The 12,508-nt window shown below is 43.7% G+C and overlaps 1 protein-coding gene across 1 annotated transcript in view; it reads left to right on the top strand.

Annotated features, from left to right (window-relative positions):
• plxdc2b (plexin domain containing 2b) overlaps positions 1–12,508 on the top strand; it is a 119,813-nt gene that overhangs the window by 62,709 nt on the left and 44,596 nt on the right. The window contains exon 5 of the mRNA XM_080794126.1: positions 10,600–10,722. Within this exon, the coding sequence (XP_080650252.1) occupies positions 10,600–10,722 (123 nt within the window). The remainder of the gene's footprint in view (positions 1–10,599; positions 10,723–12,508) is intronic.

The raw sequence follows: 12,508 nt of genomic DNA, 5'->3' as shown, positions 1-12,508 counted from the left end.
ATGTGTGCTCCACGCGTGACAGCGGCATCAGTGTGTGCCATTGTATGCAAAAAGGCATTTATTTTTCCACTCGGATCTGGAGGCTTGAAACCACAACACCCTAACCGGCTATTATCACATCAAAAGACTAAATCCCAACTCTTTACCCAACTATTCCAGCGATGCTGGCATGGCATGCATTCGACTTGCCAGTGCAATAATAAAGAAATAAATTATCATCCTTTTACTTATCATCTCAATCATCAGAATGAGGGGTAATTTTGTTTCTCTTCGCCCCTTGATCCGTGGCCATATACACATGATTGGCAGCAGAGACGAGAAGTGAATGTTACTCTCTAACATGCAGAGCCTGAAATTGCCCCTGAAAGGGCACTTTTGGCAAAAAATGAGAAAATAGCAGATCTAGAAGCTCACAACGCGTGGCGCTGCGACACGTTGAGAGCTTGTAGATCGACTATTTTGGAGGCGTGACCCTGCACTCTTTAGCTCCTAAACGGCATGGAATTCTACACAGAGGAAGAATCAATGCAAAGGGCAGGGGCTACATTGGCGTGAGCATTAAGTAGGCTGTGTGGTGTAGCGACAGGGGGATGACTGGCTTCTGAAGGAGCTGGCAGCAAAGCCTAGCAAAGATAAAGAGAATCTGCACTCTCCCAGACAGAGACGAGGGGACGAGGCCAGGAAGGAGAAGCGTTACCCGGAGGAGATGGAGGCGGCTATCTGTCGTCTGCAGGTCTCGGGAGCTTTGTCTCTGAAAATCTCCCGTTTTTTCTCTGCGTTTTAGCGCTGACAAGTCAGCCCCCAATCCTCTGCTCCCTTCTTTCCTGCTGCGTTCAGTCAAATTTTCTTGTGTCACCTTTTTGCCTGCCCACGTACGCACAGCGCACACACTGCAGGGACTGATAATGTCCTAGCTAAGGGTAGTTGTGACAAAGGAGCAGCAGAGCTTTGACAGCATAGCACCCAGAAACAGTGGTGGAAGGAGTACTCATGAACCTTTTACTTAAGTAAAAGTATCACTACTGCAATTTAGAAATACAAGTTCGGTATTCAAAATGTGTTAGCATTGAAATATACAAAGTATATTACTGTACTAAAAGTAAAATTATGCACAATGTCTCATTTCACAAGTTTTCAAGTGTATAAACATGATCTTGTAGTTCGGCTATTTCCAAATATTTCCCGAAAATATACAGAATAGGGTGAATAAGTGGTTAATATTTTGTTTTGTACTAATAATCCAAATCTAACTACTGGTAGTAACTAAAGCTTTCAAATAATTGTAGTAAAGTAAAAGTACTATATTTGCCTCTCAAATGTAGTGGAGTGGAAGTATAAAGTAGGCCTATTGGAAACACTCCAGTAAAGTAAAAATCAGAAGTGCTCTAAACAAACGTTGTAATATCCATAGTAGTATCCATAAAGTCCATAGACTTCAACATTTACGATTTACGTCATACGTCAAAATCTAGACAAACATTGTTACGTGCTGGCAGCCTCACCCACACCCCTCAAAAATACCTCAAAAGTGAAGTACTTGAGTAATTGTTCTTGGTTGCGTTCAACCACTGACAGCATAGCACCCTCCAGCACCCAGCTCTCCCAACGTGCCAACCGCTATCAGGCTGTAGGACAGATCGTTGTTAGCGGTCCACATTCGTTCAACAGCCCAGAACTAAACTGATGTCAAAACAGTAGTGAGATGACATGTTGTGGTTACCAGAGGAGAACCTCTGAGAGAGTGTGTGTGTGTGTGTGTGTGTGTGTGTGTGTGTGTGTGTGTGTGTGTGCGCGTGTGCGGGTGTTTATGTGGGTCAGCGTGTGTGTGTGTGGTGGATAAGAGTGGTAGAGACAGGTGGTGTCACCGTGTCAGAGTTAATGCGTGATATGCGCTGTGTGGAAGCCAGCTGTCAGTGCTTGGACACAGCTGTGTTGACTACAGCACGTTAACTGGGAAAGATTTCAAACCTCCTGCAGCAGTCAGTGGTTCTCAAACATATTTATGTCAAGAACCCCCAAATTGATATGAATTTGGCTGCGTCCATCTGAAAGAAAATTGTGCCTCATAACCGTGTCTAGAGGGACAAAATATCGTGTGAAATTGTGAAACCTGAGGTTCGGGCCTCTGTGCAGAACTCCCACCCACGCTGCTTGTAGATGGGCTTGTAGATACAGTATACCTTAGGGTTAAACGTGGTTAAACTTTAATGCTACTGTAACACATTTTGCTGGGGACATCCTGGACATCCTGGAACCCCCTCAATGACCCCTTGGGGGGCGCTTGACCCTACTTTGAGAACCCATGTGCTGCAAGCCAATAGCCTGGTTTCCAGCCTGATTCGCTGCGTTCCGTGAATTTGTCTTGTCACTTGAGTAGCGAAGTGATGAAACTAATTCATGGAAACATATACTGTAGTGAATTAGGCTGGAAACCAGGCGAACAAGCCAAGCCCCTGCAAAACACAGATAACATAATGTATTCTTGTTTACACACACGCAAACTTTGCTAACTTTGTTCAGCAGTTGTTGCACTGCGGTGAAAGTGATATCACTTTATGGCAGTTTATTAAGTCAAAGGATTTGCAAAGAACTTTTAAGCTTTCATGTATGATGAGCAAAATTCATCATGTAAATTGAGCCAACGCTAAGTATATGTATGTAGGACACCACTTGTAGGACACGTTTATACCAAAGTTGGCCCTGTGTCATCCTCATAATATCTGGGACAGTCGAGAGGAAGTGTGTTTATAGAGAGGAGAGGCGATGAGATGAGAGAGACGGAGATAGAGACAGACATAGACATAGAGAAAGAGACAGACAGACAGAGAAAGACCTATGTCTGTCTCTTTCTCTATGTCTGAGAGACAGACAGACAGACAGACCAATGCACAAGTAAGCAAGAGAACACATTTTGTAAGGGTAAAATGATGAGCCAATGTTTAATTAGAGTGAATGTCATTAACAAAATAGAGCCAGTGGTTCCAAAACATTTAAGCTCTATTTTACTTAATTTGCCCAGAACCCAAACTAGTGAAAATAGCAGATGCACAAGCTTGAACTCGGGAAGGTTTATGGAAATTATTTGGATTTTATTCATGGAAACAAATTTTATGCACACCTGATATGCTCAGAGACGGGTGCATATAGGCAGGGCTCAAAGTATGCAAAACAATGGTGGAAGTGGTATGCAGCAAGGATCAGCACTGAGCCCTTTCTTGTTTGCCGGCCCACGGTGATGGACAGGCTGACAGATGAGGTTTGACAGGAATCCCCATGGACCATGATGTTTGCAGAAGACATTTTGATCTCTAGTGAGAGCAGTGAGCAGGTAGAGGAAAAGCTAGCCAGGTGGAGATGTTCCCTGGAAAGGAGAGGAATGAAGGTTAGCCGTAGCAAGACAGAATACATGTGTGTGAATGAGAGGAACCCCAGTGGAACAGTGAGGTTACACGGAGTAGACGTGAAGGAGGTGGAGGACTTTAAGTACTTAGGGTCAACATTTCAGAGCAATGGAGAGTGTGGAAAAGAGGTGAAGAAACAAGTGCAAGCAGGTTGGAATGAGTGTAGAAAAGTGTCAGGTGTGTTGTGAGACAGGAAAGAATCAGCAAGGATGAAAGGGAAGGTGTACAAGAACAAGACGGTGGTGAGACCAGCTATGTTGTATGGTTTAGAGACGGACAGCTATGTTGTATGGTTTAGAGACGGACAGCTATGTTGTATGGTTTAGATAGAGACAGACAGCTATGTTGTATGGTTTAGAGACAGACCGCTATGTTGTATGGTTTAGAGACAGACCGCTATGTTGTATGGTTTAGAGACAGACCGCTATGTTGTATGGTTTAGAGACAGACCGCTATGTTGTATGGTTTAGAGACAGACAGCTATGTTGTATGGTTTAGAGACAGACAGCTATGTTGTATGGTTTAGAGACAGACAGCTATGTTGTATGGTTTAGAGACAGTCACACTGAGGAAAAGACAGGAAGCAGAGCTGAGGTAGCAGAGACTAAAATGTTGAGGTTCTCTCTGGGAATAACAAGGATGGATAGGATCAGGAACGAGTAAATCAGAGGGACAGCGCATGTCAGACGTTTTTGAGATAAAGCCAGAGAGCCCAGACTGAGATATACTGGGCTGAGGGATACTGACTATCGGTAGAAGGATGTTGAGAGTGGAACTGCCAGGCATGAGGCCTAGAGGAAGACCAAAGAGAAGATTTATAGATGTAGTGAAAGAGGACATTAGTTAGGACGTTAGTTGTTGTGAGAGAAGAGGAGGCAGAGGACAGGGTGGGATGGCGGCAGATAATTCACGGTGGCGACCCCTGAAAGGAAAAGATTGTTTTTGTGTCTGAGCATAGTGTCTATTTTGCGTCATGATGATGTATGATGATAAGAGCGTCCCTCACTTCACACGGGTGTGATTTTGTTATGTAGGATTCACTGTTTGTGAATCAGTGAAATAGAGTGTGTGTGTGTGTGTGTGTATAACGAAATTCACGTGCGTTTCTGTGTATACATAGTATACTCTTAAAGTGTGTATGTATGTGTGCGTGCAAGCATGTATGCGTGCGATCCCACCACCAACTGCACCAGGGCCGAGAGCAGCTGTGGTGAATTATGAATTAAACACGGCAGCTCCGAATGAAGTATGAACAATGAAACTTGTCTAAACAGACCGTCCAATAAAGTGCAGCTTTAACCCAATGGGGCGACTAATTCCCGCCTGTGTTTGTCTTGGATATACAGTCAAAGCACTTTCAAACAGCACCACGCATAAACACAACTTCTCAGGGAAAGGGCTCTCGTTTAATCCCAGTGATGGAAATACTAAACAATTGTTAATACTTGAGTAAATGTATCAATACCACAATCCAATTATATAAGAGTAAATGTGTGAATGTATTGTCGTCAAATGATGCTTAAAGTGGCAAAAGTAAAAGTGCTCATGCATAATGTCCCATTTCACAAGTTTTCTAAATGCTAAGAAATCTTTCGAAAATAGCGTGTTGTGAGCTTGTAGATCAGCTATTTTCAAATTGCTGAAGTATATTGCAGGGTCAATGTTTTCTAATAATATAAATCTTGCAAGGTAAACTAGTAAAAGTTTTCAAATATTGTAGTGTAGAGCAAAAAGTACAATATTTTCCCCTGAGAGCGTAGTAGTTCAGTAAAAGTAGTCCATCCATCCATATTCAACCGCTAATCCGGAATCGGGTTGCAGGGGTAACAGTTCCAACAGAGATTTCCAGTATTCCCTCTCCTTGGAACCAAACTCTTGGACAAAACGTAAAAGAAGTCCAAATTGGAAATAAATAAAGCAAGAATACCTCAAAATTGCACTTAATTATTTTATTTCCATCTACGTTTATAAACGTAAAAGAAGTTAAGTACGGTACTTGAGTAATGAGCACATGCACTTTTAGTTACTTTTCCACCACAGCTTAATCCTACCCCCGTCGGCGTCTTCTTCCACATTATTTTTCTCCCATATTCTTTTATCTATTGTTGCCTCCCGAGTCCTGCATTACTCCTTTCTGCTCTGCTGTGTAAGTGATGACCATAATGAAGGAAACGACTGGCCCATTGAGCTGCCCAGCGGTTTGGTCCGCTCTGTTACTGTGCTGTATTGAGAGGCTGTCTGATTTCCGTCAGACTGTTGGATAACTTTCATTGTGTTTACAATAGATCGCTGGACGAGCTGTGTGCCTGCAGGCAGTCTGATGGCGGGGAGAAAAAAACATGACACTCTCTGTGTGTGTGTGTGTGTGTGTGTGTGTGTGTGTGTGTGTGTGTGTGTGTGTGTGTGTGTGTGTGTGTGTGTGTGTGTGTGTGTGTGTGTGTGTGTGTGTGTGTGTGTGTGTGTGTGTGTGTGTGTGTGTGTGTGTGTGTGTGTGTGTGTGTGTGTGTGTGTGTGTGTGTGTGTGTGTGTGTGTGTGTGTGTGTGTGTGTGTGTGTGTGTGTGTGTGTGTGTGTGTGTGTTCGCGCGCACGTCTGCACACGTGCGTAATGTGTGCATCCAAACAACTTGTGTGTCTGGCCAGATAATTGCGTGTTTGAGTGGGCGTTTCTTTGCAGACAAAGGGAAGTGGAAGGCAGAGGAGTGAAGAGCGAGGTATAGACAGACAGGGACAAGATGAGTCGACAGCGATAAATATGTTTGTGTAGATGTTGGGTAAACATGGGGAGGAGATGGAATGTGGAGATTGAGTGGAAGGGAAAATCATTTGTGTCAAACCCTTCCGCGTGCACTGACGCATGCACGCACGCACGCACGCACACACACACACACACACACACACACACACACACACACACACACAGGTTTGTATTGCTGTACTTTGCTTTGCTGAACATTTTAGGTCGGCGACATTATGAAGGCTTTATACATTTATTTTTTATAGTTTTTGTACCTAACCTAGCCTAACCGCTCCAATGGCTGGCCGCGTCTGTATGTTTGTAGCATGACTCTTTGACCCCTGCAGCTCATTGGGGTCGCATTCAGGTCACACACACACACACACACACACACACACACACACACACACACACACAGGCCAGGAATTAACTGTGCTAAGGCACCGCTCACTTCACATTATGGTGTGATTTTTATATATACTGTATATTACAGATACCGCTATTCTATTCTACCACCAGTGCCTGCATGTCCAGTAGCCATGTCTCTCTCACTATTTCGACCACCCATACATACACACACACACGTGCGCGCAGATACATAGCGCTGGTCATTTGCTGGATGCTTTCATCCACCGTGTCCAGTTTTAAGCACATACAGGTGTTTCTCCAGTGGGGGTTTGAAGCCCCGACTCTGGCAGGGCTTAAAGCATGTTGCTCTCTGGCTGTTGGGGGAGGTGGCCTCGGTGTCAGACCTCCTGCTACAGTAGCTCTCTATTCTGCCACGTAGTACATTATCACATTCACACGGTGTCCTGGTTCTAAATGAGTCCCTGAGCGTGTGACTCTGTGCTCCAGTTGAGTATGCGCTGCTATCGACAGATAAAGTTAAAGGGACACTTCACCCCTTTTGCAACCGGATCTTATTAATGTTTTCCATCCTTCTTACGGTACAACCTCCCACCACTGGTGGAAAGTAACTACACTACATTTGCATTAAGCATAATGTTGATGCCGATGTGTTTGTACTTTTACTCAAGTAAATGTTGAATATCGAACTTGAGTGTTTCTACAATAGATATTTATACTTTTACTAAGTAAGTTAAAGTAACTAAGTAAAAAACACGAGTACTTCTTCCATCACTGCCAGCCACACCCACACAGTGCACCCACTTATCTTTCGCCATTTCCATCTCTCTCCGAGTCCTGCTGACAGCACTATTAGAGAGACACTTCTGAGGAGGGTGTAGGGCAGGTCTTTAGAGGCAGGATATGCAATTCCCCTCGTGGCGTACTACTCTGCCCCTGGCCTTTCGGCCGACGTGATAAATGTTCTGCTCTGCTGTTTGTGAAGACATGTAGCTCAGTAGGTGATTTGGGGAATAGGGGGGGAGGGGTTGTCACTGCCCCTTGTTAGCAAACTAACTGTAATGCCTCCCCCCTCCTTAAAGCACTCCAGCTTTGGTGGAAGTTTGCGTTGTGTATTGTCATAAACTTTCTGGGCTAACCTTGCCACGATGTAATTTGCAATTGGCAAGATATCTTCAAAGGTTGCTCTGTAGATTAATGATTGATCCAATTCCAAATATTGTGTTTGTATTGGCAAAGCCTGCTCTCAAACTCTCAACTTTAGCATACAAACGGACGCAGCACGGCAGCCAGCGTTAAGAAAAGCAACACCTGCTAGATCTGGGCCATGCCCCCCGTTAAAAAATGTACAGATCACCCACTGCATATGCTGATGTAAGCTCGTTGTCTCATCCATCATCAGCGTGACCTTTCCCCAAATCATTTTCATTTTCTTCGCCTTTTCTCTGCTTTGCTCAGCAAAAGGTTTCCCTTGACTCATATCCCTCAGACGGTCATTTTTCAGGTCGACACTTACCCTTGAACTTCCCCTTGAGCGACACTTCTCCATGGCACAGGGAGTGATTTCATAACACCTGGTGGTGATTGATGCTTGGAGTATAATAAGACACTGTAATCACCACAGGCAGGGCTGGAGGAACTCTCCTCTAACAGACTACTGTGCATCACGTTCTTGTCATGGGAGCCGTTTGCTGCATTTATGAATGTGAATTCTCTCTGCTCTGCTCTGCTCCACTTATTATGAGTAATAGGACTGTTCTATACCTCCCTGGAGTTCATTAATAAAAGCATTACTAAATGATGCAACTCTAGTTTACTTTGATTTAAGATGCTTCCACTTGGGAAATACATCAGTCAGTACGTCAGTGTCCAGTTGAAAAATGAAATGCGAAAGCCCTAGATGTAATAATGGTCAATATAAGTGACTACTGGCTCAGCACATTTTCAGTAGCCCTTCAAGTTCCCCCTTTTTTAATATGGAGAATAATGATCGGCTAATTAATCAGCTTCTCCAGTTGATGATGTGAAACACCCTGTAGGCTTTATGGGGGGGGGGGGGAGGGAGGGAGGGAGGGGGGAGGGGGAGAGGGAGAGGGGGAGGGGGAGAGAGAGATGTGTTGGGTAATGAGGAGAGTTTAACTTTAGACACCTGATGACATTGCATTTTTGCATTCTGTACAATGTCTAGGCAGAGCAGGAGGAAGGAAAGAATGAATGATGGTTATGTTTTATGAGTTGTCGTACTTGACGGGATTCCAAATGGACCCTTAAAGGGTCTGTAACTCTGGGAAAGAGTCCAATTGGTTCCATTTGTACAACTCTCAGAGTTATGGGGGTCGAGTAAGAGGTAAAAGTTTTGTCAACCACTGATCTAGTGTTAAATATTAATGTAAATCGTACAGTAAGAGTATTTAAAACAGTCGTGCAACATCAAATGAAGCATTCAAAACTACTTTAAATCATGTGATGAATTACATGGTATCAGCATGGCACAGACTGGCATACTCGCCGCATTTTAGGCAACTAGTCGTGTGCCACTTGGGCTCCGGCCTATTTGGGAAAATGGGAAATACATACCCCACCCTAGTATGCAATACTCATTATATCCGTTTTAATGGTCTGTATGTGTGTGCAGTGGTAAACACCCGTTTTAACTGTCTGTATGTGTGTGCAGTGGTAAACGTTTTAACGGTCTGTATGTGTGTGCAGTGGTAAATGTTTTAACGGTCTGTATGTGTGTGCAGTGGTAAACGTTTTAACCGTCTGTATGTGTGTGCAGTGGTAAACACCCGTTTTAACCGTCTGTATGTGTGTGCAGTGGTAAACACCTGTTTTAACGGTCTGTATGTGTGTGCAGTGGTAAACGTTTTAACGGTCTGTATGTTTTAACGGTCTGTATGTGTGTGCAGTGGTAAACACCTGTTTTAACGGTCTGTATGTGTGTGCAGTGGTAAACGTTTTAACGGTCTGTATGTTTTAACGGTCTGTATGTGTGTGCAGTGGTAAACACCTGTTTTAACGGTCTGTATGTGTGTGCAGTGGTAAACGTTTTAACGGTCTGTATGTGTGTGCAGTGGTCTGTATGTTTTAACGGTCTGTATGTGTGTGCAGTGGTAAACGTTTTAACGGTCTGTATGTGTGTGCAGTGGTAAACGTTTTAACGGTCTGTATGTGTGTGCAGTGGTCTGTATGTTTTAACTGTCTGTATGTGTGTGCAGTGTTAAACGTTTTAACGGTCTGTATGTGTGTGCAGTGGTAAACGTTTTAACGGTCTGTATGTGTGTGCAGTGGTCTGTATGTTTTAACGGTCTGTATGTGTGTGCAGTGGTAAACGTTTTAACCGTCTGTATGTGTGTGCAGTGGTAAATGTTTTAACGGTCTGTATGTGTGTGCAGTGGTCTGTATGTTTTAACGGTCTGTATGTGTGTGCCGTGGTAAACGTTTTAACGGTCTGTATGTGTGTGCAGTGGTAAACGTTTTAACGGTCTGTATGTGTGTGCAGTGGTAAACGTTTTAACGGTCTGTATGTGTGTGCAGTGGTAAACGTTTTAACGGTCTGTATGTGTGTGCAGTGGTAAACACCCGTTTTAACGGTCTGTATGTGTGTGCAGTGGTAAACACCCGTTTTAACGGTCTGTATGTGTACATGGTAAACTTTTTAACGGTCTGTATATGTGTGCAGTGGTAAACGTATGTGGAGAATGTGTGAAGAGTACAAACGGACTGTGAAAAGTGGACTGACTAAGTAATCAAATGTCAGGTGTGGGGATTGGGGAATAAGGCTGGGGTTGCCATGGTAACCAATTGGCTCAGGTTGTCTGTGGTGGTGTGGAACGCGTGTGTCGAATTTGAAGTCGGTGGGGCAAACGGTTCTCGAGTTACGTGGATTGCAGACGTACATACACACACACATACACACTGTACACGTACTGTACGTATAGAGATTCAGTGCATTCATTGTAAGATATTGGCAGCTTTTCCAATGCTGGTATTGGTATCAGAACAACTCTAATACTTACTGTATGCATAGAACGTTTATAATACGCTGTGATGCTGCCTATATGTCTTACATGTGCCATTTTCTTCCTCTCCCCCAGGTTTCATCTACACAGGGGATGTGGTCCATCGGATGTTAACTGCTACCCAGTACATCGCCCCCCTCATGGCCAACTTTGACCCCAGTGTCTCCAGGAACTCTACTGTCATCTACTTTGATAACGGTAACTAACACACCTGATGCATCTTGTTCAAACAGGGCGTTTTTTTTAGGGTTGGGATCCTTTAGGATTTTAACAATTCCGGGTCCACCCATTTAGGCCTGACCTCGAAATATAAACAAAATCTTCTAAATCCTCCAGTTTTCTGAAATAAATATTTTCACGATTATAGCAGACCTTCAAGCTCGTATGAGCTTGTAGATCTGCTATTTTTTGAAAAATCGGTATCTACAAGCTCATAGTGCACCGCTATGAGCTTGTAGATCTGCTATTTTTCAATAGCTAAATTATAACGGCATGTTTAAAACACCAACAGGCGTTCCCGCCCAAAATGGGTTAACAATTCCATCTTAACAATCCCCCTAGGGGGTTCCAAATGGACCCGTACGGCTCTGTAACTCTGAGTTATGGTGGTCCTAGAAATGTAAAGGAGTTTGAGAAGCATCCGTATTGTAATTGTATAGCAGACGTGAGGTCCACATGCAGTGTGATTAAAAAAACATTCCAGAAATGGTTCCAAATGTGATGGAACCGATTCCGGTTCCGCAATATTGGATCCAGTTCCGGATGCCAACCCTAGACATTCGTCAGAGTAAAATACGGAATCATAATTTAATTCAGAGGGTCCTATTTAGACAACGAAAGGTACTACAGTAAATGGTGCTACTTACATTACATGGTGTGTTATGTATGTGGGAGCTATTAGTCATGGGTGTTAATTAGATCAATCAGAGTGTCGGCCCCCATCTCCTTTTAGAGCCAGGTGCGCCGGCTGGATTTTCATTTATTGCTAATTGCATAGTAGATAAGGAGACACAAATATATGGGAGCAGAGTTGAATGATGTCAGGAAGGCCTGCACTGTCACTGCACCAGCTTGGATGTGGTCTTAAACCGTCTTACTGCCGGGGACTTTTTCAGAATAAAGGTGCTAGAGTGCCTTGAAGTGTACTTTGCGCTACCTCGTCTGATGTCTATTTAGAAGCATTAATATAAGAGAGAAGAGAAGAGACAGTTTAGTCGGGCCGTAAACAAGGAAGTGAACGGCAGTGCGCATGCACAAATAAAAAGGATTACAGCGATCCCGTTTTATATCATTAAAAAAAGCTTTAATGACGGAGAATTCCATCAGAAGCAGCTCACGGTTGGATTTCATATGACAGAATATTCCGCCATAAGCAATTCATGTGTTATGGGGAAACACAAAGTCTGTGCGTAAGATGCCACACCTCATTTTTAGACCAACACACCCCTACGCCCCACTTGCAAAATAATCACAAGATCATTTGTCATCAACGCTGGCGCAGGGCGAGAAAATGTGAACTGCGGCGGCCCGGAAATATTAAGGATCATTGTGCTCTGGCTTTACGCTGCATTGTGCTTGGTGGAAGATTATTGGGCCCAGAAAGTGTAAAATTGATTTAGCTGTGTGTACTTTGTTTCAGGCCAGGAATGGGGGCATATGCTTGTTTGTATATAATTAGGGCTCCCAGCCGTTACACCAGCAATGGCAATTTTGACTTTGATGGATGATTTTGGCTCTCTCATTCCCATTACAGAAATAAAAATCTCAATCCTGTCTGATAACTTCGTCATCCCCAATTGCCACAGAATACACCTCATTTCCTTTTGCCATCTGTCGGTTAAGGTTGTCCACCATAAAGGCCAGTTCTTTCTGTTCTAAAGGGACTCCGCTTCCAGTAGAGACGTGAGGATCATTTGCCAGCTGTTTGACTTTCTACAGTGAAGCTCATCAGGCTTTACCCAGACTGGCAGAGGATCAATGCTAA

The sequence above is a fragment of the Protomyctophum bolini genome, assembly GCF_963924005.1.
Source record: "Protomyctophum bolini genome assembly, chromosome: 21".
NCBI classification, from domain to species: domain Eukaryota; kingdom Metazoa; phylum Chordata; class Actinopteri; order Myctophiformes; family Myctophidae; genus Protomyctophum; species Protomyctophum bolini.
Note: the sequence above shows the minus strand (reverse complement) of the source record. Positions and strands in the feature narration are given on the sequence as shown.